Source organism: Giraffa tippelskirchi, chromosome 4 (genome assembly GCF_054371585.1).
Source record: "Giraffa tippelskirchi isolate mGirTip1 chromosome 4, T2T-mGirTip1v1.2.pri, whole genome shotgun sequence".
Lineage (NCBI taxonomy): Eukaryota > Metazoa > Chordata > Mammalia > Artiodactyla > Giraffidae > Giraffa > Giraffa tippelskirchi.
This window is the reverse complement of record NC_137278.1, coordinates 80,307,724-80,326,400: the sequence shown is the minus strand read 5'-3', so window position 1 is coordinate 80,326,400 and position 18,677 is coordinate 80,307,724. Positions and strand designations below refer to the sequence as shown.

Genomic DNA, 18,677 nt, shown 5'->3' with positions numbered 1-18,677 from the left:
AGAAATCCTGTGAGTTTTAAAACACTGCCTCGTCACAAGAATAAAGCAGACATATCGGTACAGTAAGAGAAGTGCTACATCCATGCTCATGTCACATGTATGTATATACCTGTACATGAAACACAGCCAAAGTGCAAACTTTTGGCCAACCTACCTTGCCAGTGATTCGTTATATAGAATACAGTTCCTTAAGCAGGGATCCAATTAATCAAAAAATGAAGGTTGGGCAAATTATTAACATTTTACCTAGCCAAAGTAAACTATATAATATGAAAATGTTTAACAATCAAAAAAAACCAAACAAACCACAATCAGACAAATGAGAACCAAGGAATCTGGAAAAGCACTTAGTGACAGGCTATTTTGGGGGTATTTTTTCAAGTATATAATATAAAAATATATTTAAAATAAACTAAAAAAGGTAAATGAAATATTTTTCCAAATTATCCAATCTCATAAAAATACATCAAAATTTGCTAACAAGATTCTTAAAACTAGGGACCTGAAATTAAGACAAAAATAACACAGAAACACATCAGAATTTTTTATTTGCTAACCTATTATGAGACAGACTTTCCTTTGTTGACCATCAATAAATCAGGACAAACTATAAATAACAGATTGCTACTATTTTGACAAAACTTCATTTTCCTAGCAGGGAAATTTTAGACTTATTTTAAATTTTAGGAAACATAAGGTTTAAAAAAAAACTTTGAGCTAAATCATAACTAATGCATTTCTCTAGCTTGTCATTCAAAGCCTTCTCTGAGTTAAAAAAAGAATATTTAAATTAAACATTGAGTTTATAAAAAAAAGAGACAAGATTTTGCATTACTATCTCTAAATCTGAGAATCTGAGTTGCTTGTCTTTTAGTCACCTGCTTAACTTATGTCTCAACCCTCTAATTTCACTGAAAATGTATTTTGAAATTTTAAGTAGTTCTGATTATTGAAATAATAGCCCCATAGCTGGGAGATTTTGTCAGTTTAAATATTTCCCTATAAATTAGCTTTTATAATGATAATTTATCCATGAACTCAGGAAATGAGACTCTGAGGAACAGCAGAGACCCTGGCCTGGTAACATGCTAATTCAGGCCTATGAATATCTTAAATTGTTACACTTTGTAAGCTAGGTGTCTTTTCACTGCTGGGCTGCACCAGCTAGACAGTGTCAGGTATAGAGCTGACCTTGAATTAACTGTTGGATTTACTTCTTGCATAAAATATATGATAACTTCAAAAACTTGAGACTCATTTTAACTATTTATTTTTTTTAAAGTTAAGACAAAGATTTCTAAACAGTGTGACTATTTCCATCTGTTTTCATAGGCCAACACATCTGAAGATGCACCCGAACAAGTTTTGTAAGGAATAAACATGTCTACTCTGCAAATAAAGGAAATACGTTGCTGAAACATACATTCCTCTTCAGCTGGAATGTACTTAGCTTTCCCTAACAGGTAAGGTCTACAAAGTAGCTTGACATAAAAAATTAAAGGTGAATGTCCCCATTATGACAATTATTGAGTAGATGATTGGCAAGGCAGTAATAAAAAAAAAGATTAAAACATATTATAAAATATAATCTACCAGACTAGTATAATTTACTACTGTAAATATTTAAAATAAAATAACATATTTAAAGGCAACTTAATTGTTCTTAAATTTAAATGTAATTTTAAAAGAATTTTACTTACTTGTTTGCACCTAAAAAGTAACTACTTTGGTGTCCTTGTCCATATTCTAGTTGTAGATCCTAATGGTACAAAATACAATATTTAGCAAAACAGTTGTATATCACAAATCATGATACTATAATAAATATTTTTTACAAAGAGAAACCCCAGACTTCAAATAAATCTGTATTGCTATATGTTCTTAAAAAGGAGGCAAGGTAGGACTTCCAACAATAAAAGATTTCAGAAGTTTACAGTCTTGCTTTATACATTTTATGATTTAAGTTACCAAAAATTTTCTGGCAACTAGTTTGAATAATATATACAAGTTTCATTTATGGTCACTGCCACTATAATAAATATTTGTAAAAATAAGTTTTTGGAAAGAAAAAAGCTTAAATAAGGTATTTATGCTCAAGCTATAATAAAGCAAAAACGAGTACAAAAGAGAACAAGCAACAAAAATCTTGGTTTGACTTTGTAAATAAGATCTGCAGTAATTATGTTCACATATTTCTACTACTGCCTCAATCAGGTAATAATTTTTTAAAGATTAAAAAATAAGGTGCTTTTTTAAAGTAAATTATACATGTGAACTTGCACAAGATTATAAACTGCACTTAAGGACTTTTAATACTTTTGTAAAGAGTTACGTAGCAAAACTTCATGTGATTATTATTAAGGTAGTTCAACTATTTAAACATTTCCACTGAACGCTGCAAGTTGTAGAGTTAAGAGGTGAAATTTAAGGAAACTAATAATAAGGGTGCTTGACTCAAATGCCTTCTTAAGGAAAAAGTGCCTTCCACCAACTATGGAAAGTACAAACAAAGTTTCATTTTCTCCCACGGTATTTCAAGCACTGTTTTAATGATTGAGAGGGGAATATTTAACATTTTAAATGAATGTTATTTTCATTAGAATACATTAGTGTACTTAAAGTGCTTCCTAATTTTACAAGATATTGCCAGATGCACAATGAGGACTTAATGCAAAAGTTACCTTCTTGGAGCAGCCTTCCAAGACTGTCCAGGAAGATAGGTGTGACCTTCTTCATGACTCCACAGTATTTAACACATATGTCTCCTTTAGCATTTACACTGGCTTTTAATTAATTTATTTGTAAGTCTATAAAAATAGTAGCCAGGCTGTAAATGCCTCGAACTTAGGAAAATTGTTAAATCTATCTTTTTTCCCTATAGCCTAGGGTCTAGCATCATACCTGGCACACAGTAGTTAGGCCCTAAATAAATGCTTGTTCAATGCCATTTGTTTATTTTCCTGTTAATAACTTCAGCCTCGTTAAGATACACAAAGATCATATAAATATTAAGCCAAGAAATATGAGACTTCTAAGCAATACATCACATTTAAGTGAAAAGCATTTTAACATTTAAATACTCTAAGACCTATCCAAAAAAATATCTGATGAAAACAAAAGTCAAAAGCCTGGTTTACACAAGGCTCAAATTTTGTCTTCTTCAATAACTGTGTTCTTCCATGCATAATATATGTTCTTACCAATGACAGAAAAGATAATATATCATAAACAAAAAAGATTAGTGAACTGTCACACTGGTATCACATAAAATCCTAATGAAAAAGGACACTTGTTCTCTTTAATTTGTAATGATATATTTTAATAAGATGAAATCACTACTATCATTAGACCACCACACAATTATTATGCTGTACTATTTAAGTGGTCATGTTACATAGGAACTTTTAAGCTTTGCTATTTAGAAGAGAAAAATACTAATATCAATGCATACCTTACTGAATTCAAGTTTATTTTCTTTAGCTACACATAATTGGGCCCTTCTAAAAGCCAGACCAGCAACCTCTTTAGCCAATATAATCTCTTAAGCCTTTAATCAAATGACAGCTTTCAAAAGCACACATTCGTGCACAGTGGCCATGGCTTGCTTGTGTTATATAAATATAGACAGGTCCTAAGAATAGCTAGCTCATCTGCTATATGACAATTACCAGCTTGATGACAATAAATTAAAAAAAATCAACTGAGATATTTAGAAAGGTAAGAGAAGAATTTAAAATAACTACTGAAATATTTTAATAGAAAATGGAGCCTATATATAGAGCCATGTACAGAATAACACTCAGGCTGGGGAGAATTTGTTGATAAATCCAAGTCTGATGATTAAATGTGCCATGTATTAAGCCCTACCAGGAAAGCTAAAACTAGAAGGGTTTCATTCTTTAGTAATTCCTTGTCTGTAAATCAAGTTATGTTTTAGCATCCAAAGTCAGAGAAAAATGTGCTAGGCATGTCATCAAGTAAAAGACTACACTAAGTTCTTCTAATAAGCAGTTAATCTTATTTAATTCAACTATTATTTACCAAGCACTTATTAAATGGCAGGAATTCAGGTAGCAAATCAGATAAGAAAATTGAGAAAAAATAAAAAGGAAAGGAAGAAAAGTGAAGCTTGGGCAAAGTTAGTAGTCATTTATGTATCTTCAGAGCAGTCTAAGAAAGACTGATCTAAAAAGCTTTCCAACAGGACTTGGAAGCTATTCTGAATAGCAAAATGCTACCAAAACTTTTGGCAAAACACTCAAATTAACCCTATAAAATGACAACACAATAAGCCCATTCTTTATAAGCTAAATAAGAATATATTTGAACATGCCTGGATAGACATAAAAAATTCAGTAGCATAAATCAGGCATCAACTTATTAATGAATGACAGTGTTTAACAAAGAAGCCAACAACATAGATTGAAAACATGCAATAGCCCAGAACAGATTCAAACTGAACATTCAGCAAAAAACTTAAGATGGTCAACCTAGGCACAATTAAAACATCTTTTGGGGTCAGAAATTCCTAAGTGTTTTAATGAATAGGGGAAAACTTCTGAACTAGGATAAAGGCTCTAAGAAAACAAGGTCCTTACAAGAACTGAAAATAAACAGAGGATGTGATGTAGAACACTGGAAAAGGAGAATACATGACCAAGAAAATCTTATTATTATTTTTTTTAACTTAGGGAGATTACAAAGTCTACCTATAACTGATGAGGAAACAGCAGGAGGTCAAAAGAATTATTACAGTTAGCTACAAAAACACAAAAGAAATACTTTAGCAATATATTTTAACCTAGAAAATAGAAAAAAGAAATTTTCTTCTCATCAAAATAATGAGAATATATGGTACATGAGTAAAGTGTTAGGAAATATTTTTTAATGTGGTAGACAATTTACATAAGTAAAAGGGACTGAACCCTAGATAATTCTTGTTTCTTAAAAAGAAAAGCAAGTAGGGTTGGAACACTGACTAATAAAAGCAGAAGACTTAAAAGGACGCAAACTGAATAAATATGGAATGAATATCTGTAGGTTATTATTTTCTCTTTTTAATTTTGTTGAAGTATATTCGAAACAGGTTAGGTGTGATTTTCCAGCAAATGTCCTATCATCATGCAATTATAAAACGAGTCCTCCCTAGAAACTATCTTCATATACAAAAGGCAAGAAATGTGACCACAACATAAACTTTATAGTAAGCAATAGTTTAACAGATTTAAAATGAACAAAGCTGATCTGTTTCTTTTCCACAGTAAATTTATTTATAGACTTTATTGAATTCTGACTTAATTCTGGGGTAATCCTATAGCTCAGTTGGTAAAGAATCCACCTGCAATGCAGGAGACCTATGTTCTTCAGAGCAATGATTATGTTACTGCTGATGTTCCTCCATAGCAATTAACATAGTGTTCTACATATACAGCTGACCCTTAAACAACAATGGATTTAAACTGTATACATGCGTACTCGTCGCTCCAGTCATGTCCAACTCTGTGTGACCCTATCGACTGTAGCCTGCCAGGCTCCTCTGTCCATGGGATTCTCCAGGCAAGAATCCTGGAGTGGGTTGCCATGCTCTCCTACGGGGGATCTTCCCGAGCCACGCATCAAACCTCTGTCTCTTCTGTTCAGTTCAGCTCAGTTGCTCAGTTGTGTCTCACTCTTTGCGACCCCACGGACGGCAGCACGTCAGGCCTCCCTGTCCATCACCAACTCCTGGAGTTTACCCAAACTCATGTCCATTAAGTCGGTGATGTCATCGAACCATCTCATCCTCTGTCGTCCCCTTCTCCTCCTGCCTTCAATCTTTCCCACATCAGGGTCTTTTCAAATGAGTCAGTTCTTCCCATCAGGTGGCCAACGTACTGGAGTTTCAGCTTCAACATCAGTCCTTCCAATGAACACTCAGGACTGATCTCCTTTAGGATGGACTGGTTGGATCTCCTTGCAGTCCAAGGGACTCTCAAGAGTCTTCTCCAACACCACGGTTCAAAAGCATCAATTCTTCAGTGCTCAGCTTTCTTTAGAGTCCAACTCTCACATCCATACATGACTACTGGAAAAACCATAGCCTTGACTAGATGGACCTTTGTTAGCAAAGTAACGTCTCTGCTTTTTAATATTGTGTCTCAGTTCAGTTAAGTTCAGTTGCTCAGTCGTGTCCAACTCTTTGCAACCCAATGAAACGCAGCACGCCAAGCTTTCCTGTCCATCACCAACTCCCAGAGTTCCCACAAACCCATGTCCATCAAGTCAATGATGTCATCCAGCCATCTCATCCTCTGTCGTCCCCTTCTCCTCCTGCCCTCAATCTTTCCCAGCATCAGGGTCTTTTACAATGAGTCAGCTCTTCGCATCAGGTGGCCAAAGTATTGGAGTTTCAGCTTCAACATCAGTCCTTCCAATGAACACTCAGGACTGATCTCCTTTAGGATGGACTGGTTGGATCTCCTTGCAGTCCAAGGGACTCTCAAGAGTCTTCTCCAACACCACAGTTCAAAAGCATCAATTCTTCGGCACTCAGCTTTCTTCACCATCCAACTCTCACATCCATACACGACCACTGGAAAAACCATAGCCTTGACTAGACGGACCTTTGTTGGCAAAGTAATGTCTCTGCTTTTTAATATGCTGTCTAGGTTGGTCATAACTTTCCTTCCAAGGAGTAAGTGTCTTTTAATTTCATGGCTGCAATCACCATCTACAGTGCTTTTGGAGCCCAGAAAAATAAAGTCAGCCACTGTTTCCACTGTTTCCCCATCTATCTGCCATGAAGTATGGGACCGGATGCCATGATCTTAGTTTTCTGAATGTTGTGCTTTAAGCCAACTTTTTCACTCTCCTCTCTCACTTTCATCAAGAGGCTCTTTAGGTCTTCTTCACTTTCTGCCATAAGGGTGGTGTCATCTGCACATCTGAGGTTATTGGTATTTCTCCCGACAATCTTGATTTCAGCTTGGGCTTCCTCCAGCCCAGCGTTTCTCATGATGTACTCTGCATATAAGTAAAATAAGCAGGGTGACAACATACAGCCTTGACATACTCCTTTTCCTATTTGGAACCAGTCTGTTGTTCCATGTCCAGTTCTAACTGTTGTTTCCTGACCTGCATACAGGTTTCTCAAGAGGCAGGTCAGGTGGTCTGGTATTCCCACCTCTTTCAGAATTTTCCATAGTTTATTGTGATCCACACAGTCAAAGTCAATAGTCAATAAAGCAGAAATAGATGTTTTTCTGGAACTCTCTTGCTGTTTCGATGATCCAGAAGATGTTGGCAATCTGATCTCTGGTTCCTCTGCCTTTTCTAAAACCAGCTTGGACATCTGGAAGTTCACGGTTCATGTATTGCTGAAGCCCGGCTTGGAGAATTTTAAACATTCCTTTACTAGAGTGTGAGATGAGTGCTATTGTGTGGTAGTTTGAGCATTCTTTGGCATTGCCTTTCTTTGGGATTGGAATGAAAACTGACCTTTTCCAGTCCTGTGGCCATTGCTGAGTTTTCCAGATTTGCTGGCATATTGAGTGCAGCACTTTCACAGCGTCATCTTTCAGGATTTGAAATAGCTCAACTGGAATTCCATCACCTCCACTAGCTTTGTTCATAGTGATGCTTTCTAAGGCCCACTTGACTTCACATTCTAGGATGTCTGGCTCTAGGTGGGTGATCACACCATCGTGATTATCTGGGTCGTGAAGATCTTTTTTGTACAGTTCTGTGTATTCTTGCCACCTCTTCTTAATATCTTCTGCTTCTGTTAGGTCCATACCATTTCTGTCCTTTATCGAGCCCATCTTTGCATGAAATGTTCCCTTGGTATCTCTAATTTTCTTGAAGAGATCTCTGGTCTTTCCCATTCTATTGGTTTCCTCTATTTCTTTGCATTGATCGCTGAGGAAGGCTTTCTTATCTCTCCTTGCTATTCTTTGGCACTCTGCATTCAAATGGGTGTATCTTGCCTTTTTTCCTTTGCTTTTTGCTTCTCTTCTTTTCATGGCTGTGTGTAAGGACTCCTCAGATAGCCATTTTGCTTTTTTACATTTCTTCTTCTTGGGGATGGTCTTGATCCCTGTCTCCTGTACAATGTCATGAACCTCCATCCATAGTTTATCAGGCACTCTATCAGATCTAGTCTCTTACACCTCCTGCATTGGCAGGCATGTTCTTTACCACTAGCGCCACCTGGTTGCATCCACTTAATATGTTGACTTTTTTTCAGTTAAGTACATATACAATACCACATGATATGCTGTTGGCTGAACCTGAAAATGCAGAAGCACAGGACGCCAAACTTTACAGTTATACTCGGACTTTTGACTGCTGGTGTCCCTAATCCCTTCGTTGTTTAAGGGTCAACTATAATTACCTTTCAATATATTTTTCACTGGTATATGGGCTAAAATGCCTAGTACAACTAGGAAAATCAGCAGTAGCTAAACAGATGTGTAATATATTCTTTTAACATAAAGACAGCACTTGTAGATGGGATATATCCATTTATATGGTTATGGGCAAAACTCTTACTATTATCGAATTTTGCTGAGTTTTTTTCTTTGTTTTTTTTTAACTCAGGCATCTTTCAAAATTTAAAGACTTTTTTTTTTTTTTACTAACGATGCTAAAATCAAGCTCTGTTCTTTTCTTTTCATATATTTCATATATATTTCACATATTAAGATTGCCTGATTAAAAAACCTTCTATTATAGTAATGAAAATCGAGGAATAATAATATTCTGAATTCATTTACAAAAACCATAAGATGAAAATACTTGCAACCAGAAATCACTGATGACAAGTAAGGTGGTGAGGTCTTTAAGAGGGTAAATGCTTCTTTTCAGTCACAAAAGATTTAGGGCCGTCATCTTGGTGCCAATGTCTACTAAGATAACAGCCAGACATTTTGGGTCCATCAGGTTTTTAGTGGTCAGGAATAAGTATTTGTTAAGAGTTGAAATCCTGTTCACAGTGCTAAGAACTATGAAAGTAGGAGATTGAAATAATTATGGACACTTCGCACCAAGAAACAAAAACACTGATGTGAAAAAACACAGGCACCTCAAAGTTCACAGCAGCACTATTTACAATGTCCAGACATGGAAGCAACCCAAGTGCCCATCAACAAGAGATGTGGTATGTACACACAATGAAATAATGCTCAGTCATAAAAAAGAATGAAATATTGCCATTTGCATCAACGTGGACTGGCCTATAGAATATTATGCCCAGTCTATGCAGAATCTAAAAAATAATACAAATTAATCTATTTACAAAACAGAAACAGACTCACAGACACAGAAAATAAACTTATAGTTATCAAAAGGGAGAGAGAAAGAGGACAGAAAAATAGAAGTATGGGATTAACCTATACAAACTACTAAATATAAGATAGACAAGAAAAAAGGATTTGCTGTATAACACAGGGAATTATACCTGATATCTTATAACAACCTATAATGGAATATAATATTTGCAAAAGACCTGAATCACTATGCAACACACCAGAAACTAATGGAGTCCTATAAACCAACTATACTTCAATAAGACAAACATACACTCAGAAAATAACAAGCACTGGGAATGTGGAGAAAATTGGAACCCTTGTGCCACTGGTGGGACTGTAAAATGATGCAGCTGCTATAGAAAACAGTATGGTAATTCCCCCCAAAATCAAGCATAGAATTATCACATGATCCAGCAATCACCCTTCCAGTTATATGCCCAAAGAACTAAAAGCAGAAGCTTGACAGATTTTTGTATATCCAGGTTCACAGCAGCATGATTCACAATAGAGTCCACTGATGGATTAATGGATAAACAACACGTGGCTATACATACAATGAAATATTATTCAGACTTAAGAAATTCTGACACATGCTACAACACAGATAAATCTTGAAGATGTTACGACATTATGCTAAGTGGAGTGAGCCAGTCACTTCACTTACATTATTTGTAACAAAAGGACAAATGATGCATGATTCCACTCACATGGAATATAGAATACACTTTACATAGAGTACAGAAAAACTCAAAGACACAGGAAATAGAATGGCAACTGCTAGGGGCTGGGGATGGGGGAATGGGATTGTTATCAATAAAAGTGGGTTTTTAAAGGTTGCTTTTATAAATGGTAGGATCTGACAAATACTTCATTCATTCCTCTTCTTTCAGAACTATCCACAAATTGAATGTCTCTAAAGCTCTTCTCTGTCACAAGACTCCCTTGTCAACTGCCCCAACTATCACAAGATAAAGGGTGTGGGAGGTAGTTTGGGAGAACAGAGCCATGATAACTCACTCAGGTTACTAGGTGAGAAAAAATGGTTTCTCGTTTTGTTGTTTTTTTTCTTGGAGAATATAAATACATAAAATAGTCATTTTAAACTTTTGAGTCTATGGTCTTTTATTTCTACAACAAATTTCACTCATTGTCATTCTGGCCTATATATGCCTAATTTTGAAGAAATTTTCTATCCACAAATCACTGGCAGTGTTGTCTTCAGACGTTTCATTTCACCTGTCCCCTCAGATGATTAATTCTAGCCTCATGTCTTCTGGCCTCTCTGGGCCATTTACTGACTCTTCTAGTGTTTCAACTGCTTCTTCCCTACCTCCAGCGCTGGTTCTACCTTTGACCGCAAAACAGGCACCACTGCTGTGGTAACTAGTTTTCCACACTTTCTTCACACCTGACTGGGGAACACATGCAAGCTCATGGTTTCATCTATCATTTCCTCTTTGATGACATGAACCCTTTTCTGAGCCAATCTCACAATCAGTAGTAGTATAACCACTCCATAACTTCAGCTCTTTATCTGCCATCTCTCAAAACTGTGTCAATGACTGTTTCCACGTTAATTCCCATGAAACGTAGGAGTCATTTGTTCATTCTCTTCCTGAAAAACATATGATTCCTACACAATACTGAAATCAGACTTTTAGTTCCTCCCACAAACCAGATGAATCACATTAACCCCAAAGCTTTTCTCTTTCTTTGATTTCCATAGTACCTATTATATGTTAGACTCTCCTCAACAACAGTCACCACCCGAAGAAACTCTGGCAGTGCACTGTACATTTTGTTGCAAGGCTAAGAGTTTACATATACAAGTATTTTCCACCTACCAAGACAGCAACTTTCCTAAAAGGGAAACTATATCTTAAGTCTCTTTTATGTTCTACAAATGTTATTGGGCATAAATTTAGGAAGTCTTATAAAGAATCATTTAAACTAACCAGAACTAAAACAGGTATGAGAGGAAGGAAAGAGAAGGAAAATTCAATTGTAAAGGCAGAAAAGTAGATCTAGAAGTAAATGCTGAGGCAACTTGGAGCCCCGGCCAGCTACAAAAATTGAAAAAACTACTTAATAACAACTATTAAAAGTACTATTTATTTAATATTTGCTAGGGTTAATTTCTCATCTTTTCTTACCTAATGGTAAGATAGTCTTAGTATTTAAAACTTCAGGGAGTCCTTATAACCCAAATGGATATTACATAATATTACAAAGTTAAAATTTCATCTGAGATGGATTCATTGTTAATTAGGGGTAAATTATTTTTTAAAATTATATATATTTTATTTTTGTAATATATGGATATGTATATACATGGATGGTTTAGAGTTTATAGTTCACTAAAATAAGTCACATTACTCACACTAGGCATGTGTATAGGGAAATGCAATATCTATAGAAAAAATTCATATATGAGTGAGGAAAAAAACGTTTTTATAAAAAATTAAAAAATTAATTTTTATTGTAACATTATAATATCTCTGAGCAAATTATGTTTACCTTGTAGAAAAAATTGTTGTAATCCTTAATATATGGTAGGTTGCTTACTGGCAGGAATTTATAAAACAATGCTTAAATTGACTCATTAAAACTGAACAAAATGGTTGATTAAAAAAAAACCTAAAAACAATTAAGACTAAAACAATGCTGACAAAGAAAATCAGAAGATGAGAAATACCAGATTAGATCTTGCAGTGTAGTATATTTCTTCTGAACTGTCCAAAAAATCATCACTGTCGGGCTGTTCAGCAGAGACCAAGAAACCCAAGTTATTTACACTCAGACTAAAAGCCACAAATTCACAAAGGGAAACTTTCACAAGTGAAGTAAGTAAGTCCTGCTAACATCATTTTATTAAGGTAAATGCAAAGTCAAATCCAATTAAGCAGCTTCTAAAAAAGCAACAGTGCAACAACTTTGCTATATAATACAGTTACTAAATTAGTACAGAATTTAAATACATGCAATGCTAACTTAAAAAGAGAAGCATAAAATAACTGGAACTTATAAACATCATGATTTACCTTCTCCATCCTCTCCATAAAAGTCAAGCTTAAGTACTATGACATGATCATGTTAAGAATTTTTCTTTTAACATTCTTAACATGTTAAGAATTTTTCTTCCATGCTGGTATACTGAGAGCAACTCTTTAGATTAAAAGCTAAAGACTCTCTTTGTATGCCGTTAGTCAAGTGGATTAAAATAAGCATTAAATTTAAGAAGAAAGTTCCCACTTCAGTTCTGAGCATTCATTAAGTTACTTTCTTCTCATTATTAAGCAGGAAAAGGAAAAAAAAAAAAATGAAACATACAGTCTGGAACTTTGGTTAAGTAATTTCATTAAGATTCATTTTGTTTGTTTTTTAAGTATCATTTTTTATTCCTCTGTAGACTATTAACATCTCAAATGTTTGCACAGCATTTTGCTTCCAAGATTGCACTTAATATTTTATCATATATCTGGAAAGCAGTATATAAAAAATTAACAAAAAAGAATCATGAAAAGAACATTTTAGCAATCTTTAAATAAATGATAAACTTAATCTACTATGTACACCTAGTCTCTCCTGAATTTCAGTTACTCCAAGGAGATTGGATTCTGCCTTGATGTTTAGAAAAGTGGCTGACACTCTTAAAAAGTTGCCCATAAATTTAATGAGAAGAGGTATTAATACTATCACTGGTCCAAAATTCTAGTTTAAGACTGTGGCATTTATCCTAATAAATATATTTGCAAAAAGCCCCTCAAAAACTACAAAGCAAAAATGAAAAAAGAAAAAAAATCATTAAAAACATTTAATCAAAGAATGGTATAAAACTAAGTTTCTCCTAAAGTAATTTTGAAAATATTTAATCTCAGCAACACAGATTTATTTATTTTGAATTTTAGAATTACTTACCTTTTTATTTCCCCAAAGGCTTAGAAAATTTTAATAACTAGCTTTTGTAGTCAGTGCCAACAAATCACAAAGACTAATTAAAACATTTATTTTCAGTGTTAAGAGTCCAAGATTACACTACTTACAAGTTCATGATGTGGTTCTGTCTCCTTCCTTAAGGGTGGATCAAATTTTACTTGGCCAACTAAAAAAGATAAAAAGTAAAGCTGTGATCTGTTTCAACATTCTTAATAATAATTTAAAAAGTTACTCCATAGCAAAACACATTTAATTTCACCATCTCCTACAGATTGATTAACATCCAAAGATTTAAATAAACAATGTGTTAGCTGGAAGAAACCTAAGAAAGTCTAAGCTGTTAAAGCTTAATCTAATAACCCAAAGATGATTAGCAAAATTATGTCAGGATCTAACTTGCTACTTCATTGTGACCCAGCATTAAATACAGACAATCTTAACTTAGGACTTTATAGACAGACAGCAATTCAGGCAGAGTATTTCTGAAAGCCAGCCTGCAAGGTGGTCTCTGATGAGTCCTGCCTCCTGACCTTCATAAACCTGTGTAGTCCCTTCCTACATCCTGGGGTGGCCTATGTGATGAGAGGAAGATGGCACAGTGGTAGCATACAGCTTCTGAGATAAGGCTTCTGTCCCGGGTGCTCTCTCTACTGGATCACTTGGCTCTGGAGGAAGTCACGTTGAGCAGCACTCTGGAGAGGCTACACTGCAAGGAACTGAAGTCTCGGACTAACAATATGTGAGTAACCCTGGAAGCAAATCCGCCACCCTAGTCAAGCCTTTGGGAAACCACAGCCCCTGCTGACACTCTGACTGTAGCTTCATGACAGACCCTGAGCTAGAACCACCCAGCCAAGCTGTCCTGGATCCCTGAATATATGTGAGATAAAAAATGTTTATTGCTTTAAGTTGCTACATTTTGGGGGTAATTTGTTAAACAACAATAAATAACGAGCACACTTCTACAGCGAAAATATAACCTAAATATTAGAGCCTACATAAACTGACTATACTACATTCACCTTTCCCCCTGCTATTCTAATTTAATGAATGTTTCACTACCTTTATCTTTAATTTCTGTATCTCATTGTCATTATCTGCTTTTATAACCTGGTACAGCATTCAAGACCACTGAGATAAAAGCAGGGGCACAAATGTAAAACATGAAAAGAAGCAAAACTGAGAGTCACAGAGTATTACAGCTCAACTAGTAAGAGCTTCAGCCAAAACAACAATTCTCAATCACGGCAGGGAAATGAGTGAGATTTCAAAGCACAGTCATTTTATAACTGTTTTGATTTTAGCTTAGTATGTATGATTACTGTGAATGTTAATAACAATGAAAGGAGATCATGAGATTTGAATATTTAGCAATAGGAAGCACAAGTAAAGAAACAGCCCTACAAAATACACAGTTGTATGTGAAGTATGTATATGCTTTATCGCTGTTATGAACTAGATGTCAAATTCTGGCTCTTGGGAGATAAGCAGGCTCTTCAATAATGGGCTCCTCATGCCTGTTCACATATGATCACACATCAAAGATTACAAAATAGTTTTTAGTAAGATATTAAAACATGTTATACATACATACACATATATATACACATACATATATATGTATCTCACCTTGACAGAGGCCTACTGAACAACTCTCACCTACACCTGTCACCAAATAGCAAAATTACATCTCTAATAAAGTTACACGAGGACAGTTTCATGCATTATCTGCCTTGTTATCATCACATGTGAAATGCCTGTTTTCAGTGGACTGCATAATTACTGAGCACAGGGGCAGAGTGATGCTTTTTTTTTTAAATTTATTTATTTATTTTAATTGGAGGCTAATTACTTTACAATATTGTGGTGGTTTTTGCCATACATTCACATGAATCAGCCATGGGTGTAGATGTGTTCCGCATCCTGAATCCCCCTCCCACCTCACTCCACATCCCATCCCTCAGGGTCATCCCAGTGCACCAGCCCTGAGGACCCTGTGTCATGCATTGAACCTGGACTGGCGATCTGTTTTACATATGATAATACACGTTTCAATGCTATTCTCTCAAATCATCCCACCCTCATCTTCTCTCACAGAGTCCAAAAGTCTCTTCTTTACATCTATGTCTCTTTTGCTGTCTTGCATATAGGGTCATCATTACCATCTTTCTAAATTCCATATATATGCATTAATACACTGTACTGGTGTTTTTCTTTCTGACTTATTTCACTCTGTATAATAGGCTCCAGTGTCATCCACCTCATTAGAACTGATTCAAATGTGTTCTTTTTAATGGCTGAGTAATATTCCATTGTGTATATGTACAACAGCTTTCTTATCCATCCGTCTGTCGATGGACATCTAGGTTGCTTCCATGTCCTGGCTATTGTAAACAGTGTGGCGATGAACACTGGGGTACACATGTCTCTTTCAATTCTGGTTGAAAGAGAATCAGAATTTTGTTTATCATATGTGAAATAGATTGTCAGTCCAGGTTTGATGCATGGGACAGAGTGCTCAGGGTTGGTGCACTGGGATGACCCTGAGGGATGGGATGTGGAGGGAGGTGGGAGGGGGGTTCAGGATGAGGAACACATCTACACCCATGGCTGATTCATGTGAATGTATTGCAAAAACCACCACAATATTGTAAAGTAATTAGCCTCCAATTAAAAACCTGATTGCTGGGTCGTATGGCAGTTCTATTTCCAGTTTTTAAGGAATCTCCACACTCTTCTCCATAGTAGCTGTACTAGTTTGCATTCCCACCAACAGTGTAAGAGGGTTCCCTTTTCTCTTCACCCTCTACAGCATTTACTGTTTGTACACTTTTTGATAGCAGCCATTCCGACTGGCATGAGATGGCACCTCATTGTGGTTTTGATTTGCATTTCTCTGATAATGAGTGATGTTGAGCATCTTTTCATGTGTTTGTTAGCCATCTGTATGCCTTCTTTGGAGAAATGTCTGTTTAGTTCTTTGACCCATTTTTTGATTGGGTCATTTATTTTTCTGGAATTGAGCTGCAGGAGCTGCTTGTATATTTTTGAGATTCTTTGTCCGTTGCTTCGTTTGCTATTATTTTCTCCCATTCTGAAGGCTGTCTTTTCACCTTGCTTATAGTTTCCTTCATTGTGCAAAAGCTTTTAAGTTTCATTAGGTCCCATTTGTTTATTTTTGCTTTTATGTCCATTACTCTGGGAGGTGGGTGATAGAGGATCCTGCTGTGATTTATGTCAGAGACTGTTTTGCCTATATTTTCCTCTAGGAGTTATATAGTTTCTGGTCTTACATTTAGATCTTTAATCCATTTTGAGTTTATTTTTGTGTATGGTGTTAGAAAGTGCTCTAGTTTCATTCTTTTACAAGTGGTTGACCAGTTTTCCCAGCACCACTTGTTAAAGAGATTGTCTTTTCTCCATTGTATATTCTTGCCTCCTTTGTCAAAGATAAGGTGCATGGATTTAACTGATGCTGTCTTAAGACTAACTTTCATAACAAGGACAGAACCCCAACTGTCACAGGTATTCAATACCCTTATACTCTTTTGGAATGCATTCCCAGAAAGAGTCACAAAGTCCCTCTGGAGATTCATTCTTCACACCTTACATTGGTATCACTCTTCTGTTCTCTCCAACTTCCCTCAAGTTATGACAGTTTCTGCCACAGGACCTTCCAGCTTCTGTTCAAATAACTGCTGGACAATCACCCCAGGCTGCAGTGCTATTTATGATGTTCTTAATAATGTTGAAAATTCCTACTTATCTGTAACCATCTATTGGTCTTGATCTCTGTTTCTGCTACTATCTCCTTGAACATACATCAAGTTACAAACCATAAATTTATGTTTTACTATCCAGATGAAAGGGCTTCCCTGGTGGCTCAGTGGTAAAGAATCTGCAGGCGATGCAGGGGATCCGGGTTCAATCCCTGGGTTGGGAAGGTCCCCTGGAAGAGAGCATGGCAACCCATGCTTAGAGAATCCCATGGACAGAGGAGCCTGGTGGACTGCAGTCCGTAGGGTCACACAGAGTCGGATACGACTGAAGTGACTAAGCAGCAGCATCCAGATGAAAACTCCCTCTTAGCTCTTTGAAACAGCTCTGACACGATCACTTGCTGACCCATCACTACTATTAGGGTCAAAACTGATCCTACTATGCCAGACAAGAAGAGCCCCAGAATTACTTCTTCTCAAAGCAAGTCTTTGCTTACCATATTTAACTGAGGGCAGAGGGGACTTTCTAAAAGGGAAAGAGTAATAACTTTTCTGAAAGTGAGTCAGTTTTTACATATATTGCCTTAACACCATTTAGCTTAATAAATAGAAAACCTCAGTTACATGAAAAGACATCATGTAATTGTAAATGTAAAACATTATTAAAGCAACAAAGATATACAACTAATAAAATTAGTTATTTTTCAAAGCCTGTCTTTATCATTAATAGCATGACTGCCTATTCTTTATAATATCTCATATACATCCTAAGAAAGCATACACTAGAACACTGTATAAGATTTTAAAGGCTCAAGTTATAAGAAGTGGTGATTTTAATCCTGTTGCTACCTCAACACACTAGAGGGACATGACACCTTTCTTACTGGTAAATGGGGAGAAGATGTCCATCACGTATCACCTGCTCCCACCAAAAACGGGGCATATCAGAATCTCAGAAAAACTAGGGTAACAGTATTTAGCTAAATAGAATATATATGCATATGTAGTTAGGAGCTGATAATCACTGATACGAACTACTAAAGAAGGACCCAGAGGTAACTGCCCTTTGCAATAAAGGATCTGACAATACAACTTAAAAATATAACTGGATAGCATAATAGAAAGTACTTCAGAGTTTCAATAGTACTGAACACGCAAGGTTTTCTGCATCAACTACAAAGGCATCTCTAATCACCTTTTGTATTATTAAAGAAACGACAAAGACATATTGTAACTACTTTCGCATATTAAAAAATAATGGAGGATTTCTCTGGTGGTCCAATGGTTAAGAATCCACCTGTCATATTATGGGTTCGATCCCTGGTCTGGGAAGATTCCACATGCCACCAAGCAACTAAGTCCCTGCACCACAACTACTGAGCCCGCGTGCTCTAGAACCTGTGCCCTGCAACAAGAGAAGTCACTGCAATGAGAGACCCATGTACTACAACTAGAGAAGCCCCCACTTGCCACCAACTAGAGAAAGCCCACACGTAGCAACGAAGACCCAGCACAGTCAAAAATAAAATAAATGAATTTTTTAAAGTTTAAAAAATAATGGAGGATTTTCCTGGTGGTCCAGTGGTGGAGAATCCACTTTGCAATCCACATGGGTTTCATCCCTGGTCCGGGAAGATCCCACATGCTGCGGATCAACTAAGCCCACATGGCACAACCAAGATCCAGCGGAGCCAAAGCAAAATAATAATAATAATAAAGAAAATAAAAATAACAA

The 18,677-nt window shown here is 36.0% G+C and overlaps 1 protein-coding gene across 34 annotated transcripts in view; it reads right to left on the bottom strand.

Annotated features, from left to right (window-relative positions):
- MAP4K3 (mitogen-activated protein kinase kinase kinase kinase 3) overlaps positions 1–18,677 on the bottom strand; it is a 179,354-nt gene that overhangs the window by 43,828 nt on the left and 116,849 nt on the right. For 19 of the 34 annotated variants that reach the window (XR_014051552.1, XR_014051550.1, XR_014051551.1 and 16 more), the window contains 3 exons: positions 13,331–13,389; positions 11,983–12,045; positions 1,701–1,759 (listed from right to left, as the gene is read on the bottom strand). Coding sequence is in view for 28 of the 34 variants with exons in the window: in XM_081483181.1 (XP_081339307.1) it covers positions 1,701–1,759; positions 11,983–12,045; positions 13,331–13,389 (181 nt within the window). In the remaining 6 variants the exon portion in view is untranslated. Of the gene's footprint in view, positions 1–1,700; positions 1,760–11,982; positions 12,046–13,330; positions 13,390–14,852; positions 14,889–18,677 lie in introns of all 34 variants that reach the window. The other 15 variants (XR_014051553.1, XR_014051555.1, XM_081483190.1 and 12 more) reach the window with 3 other exon arrangements.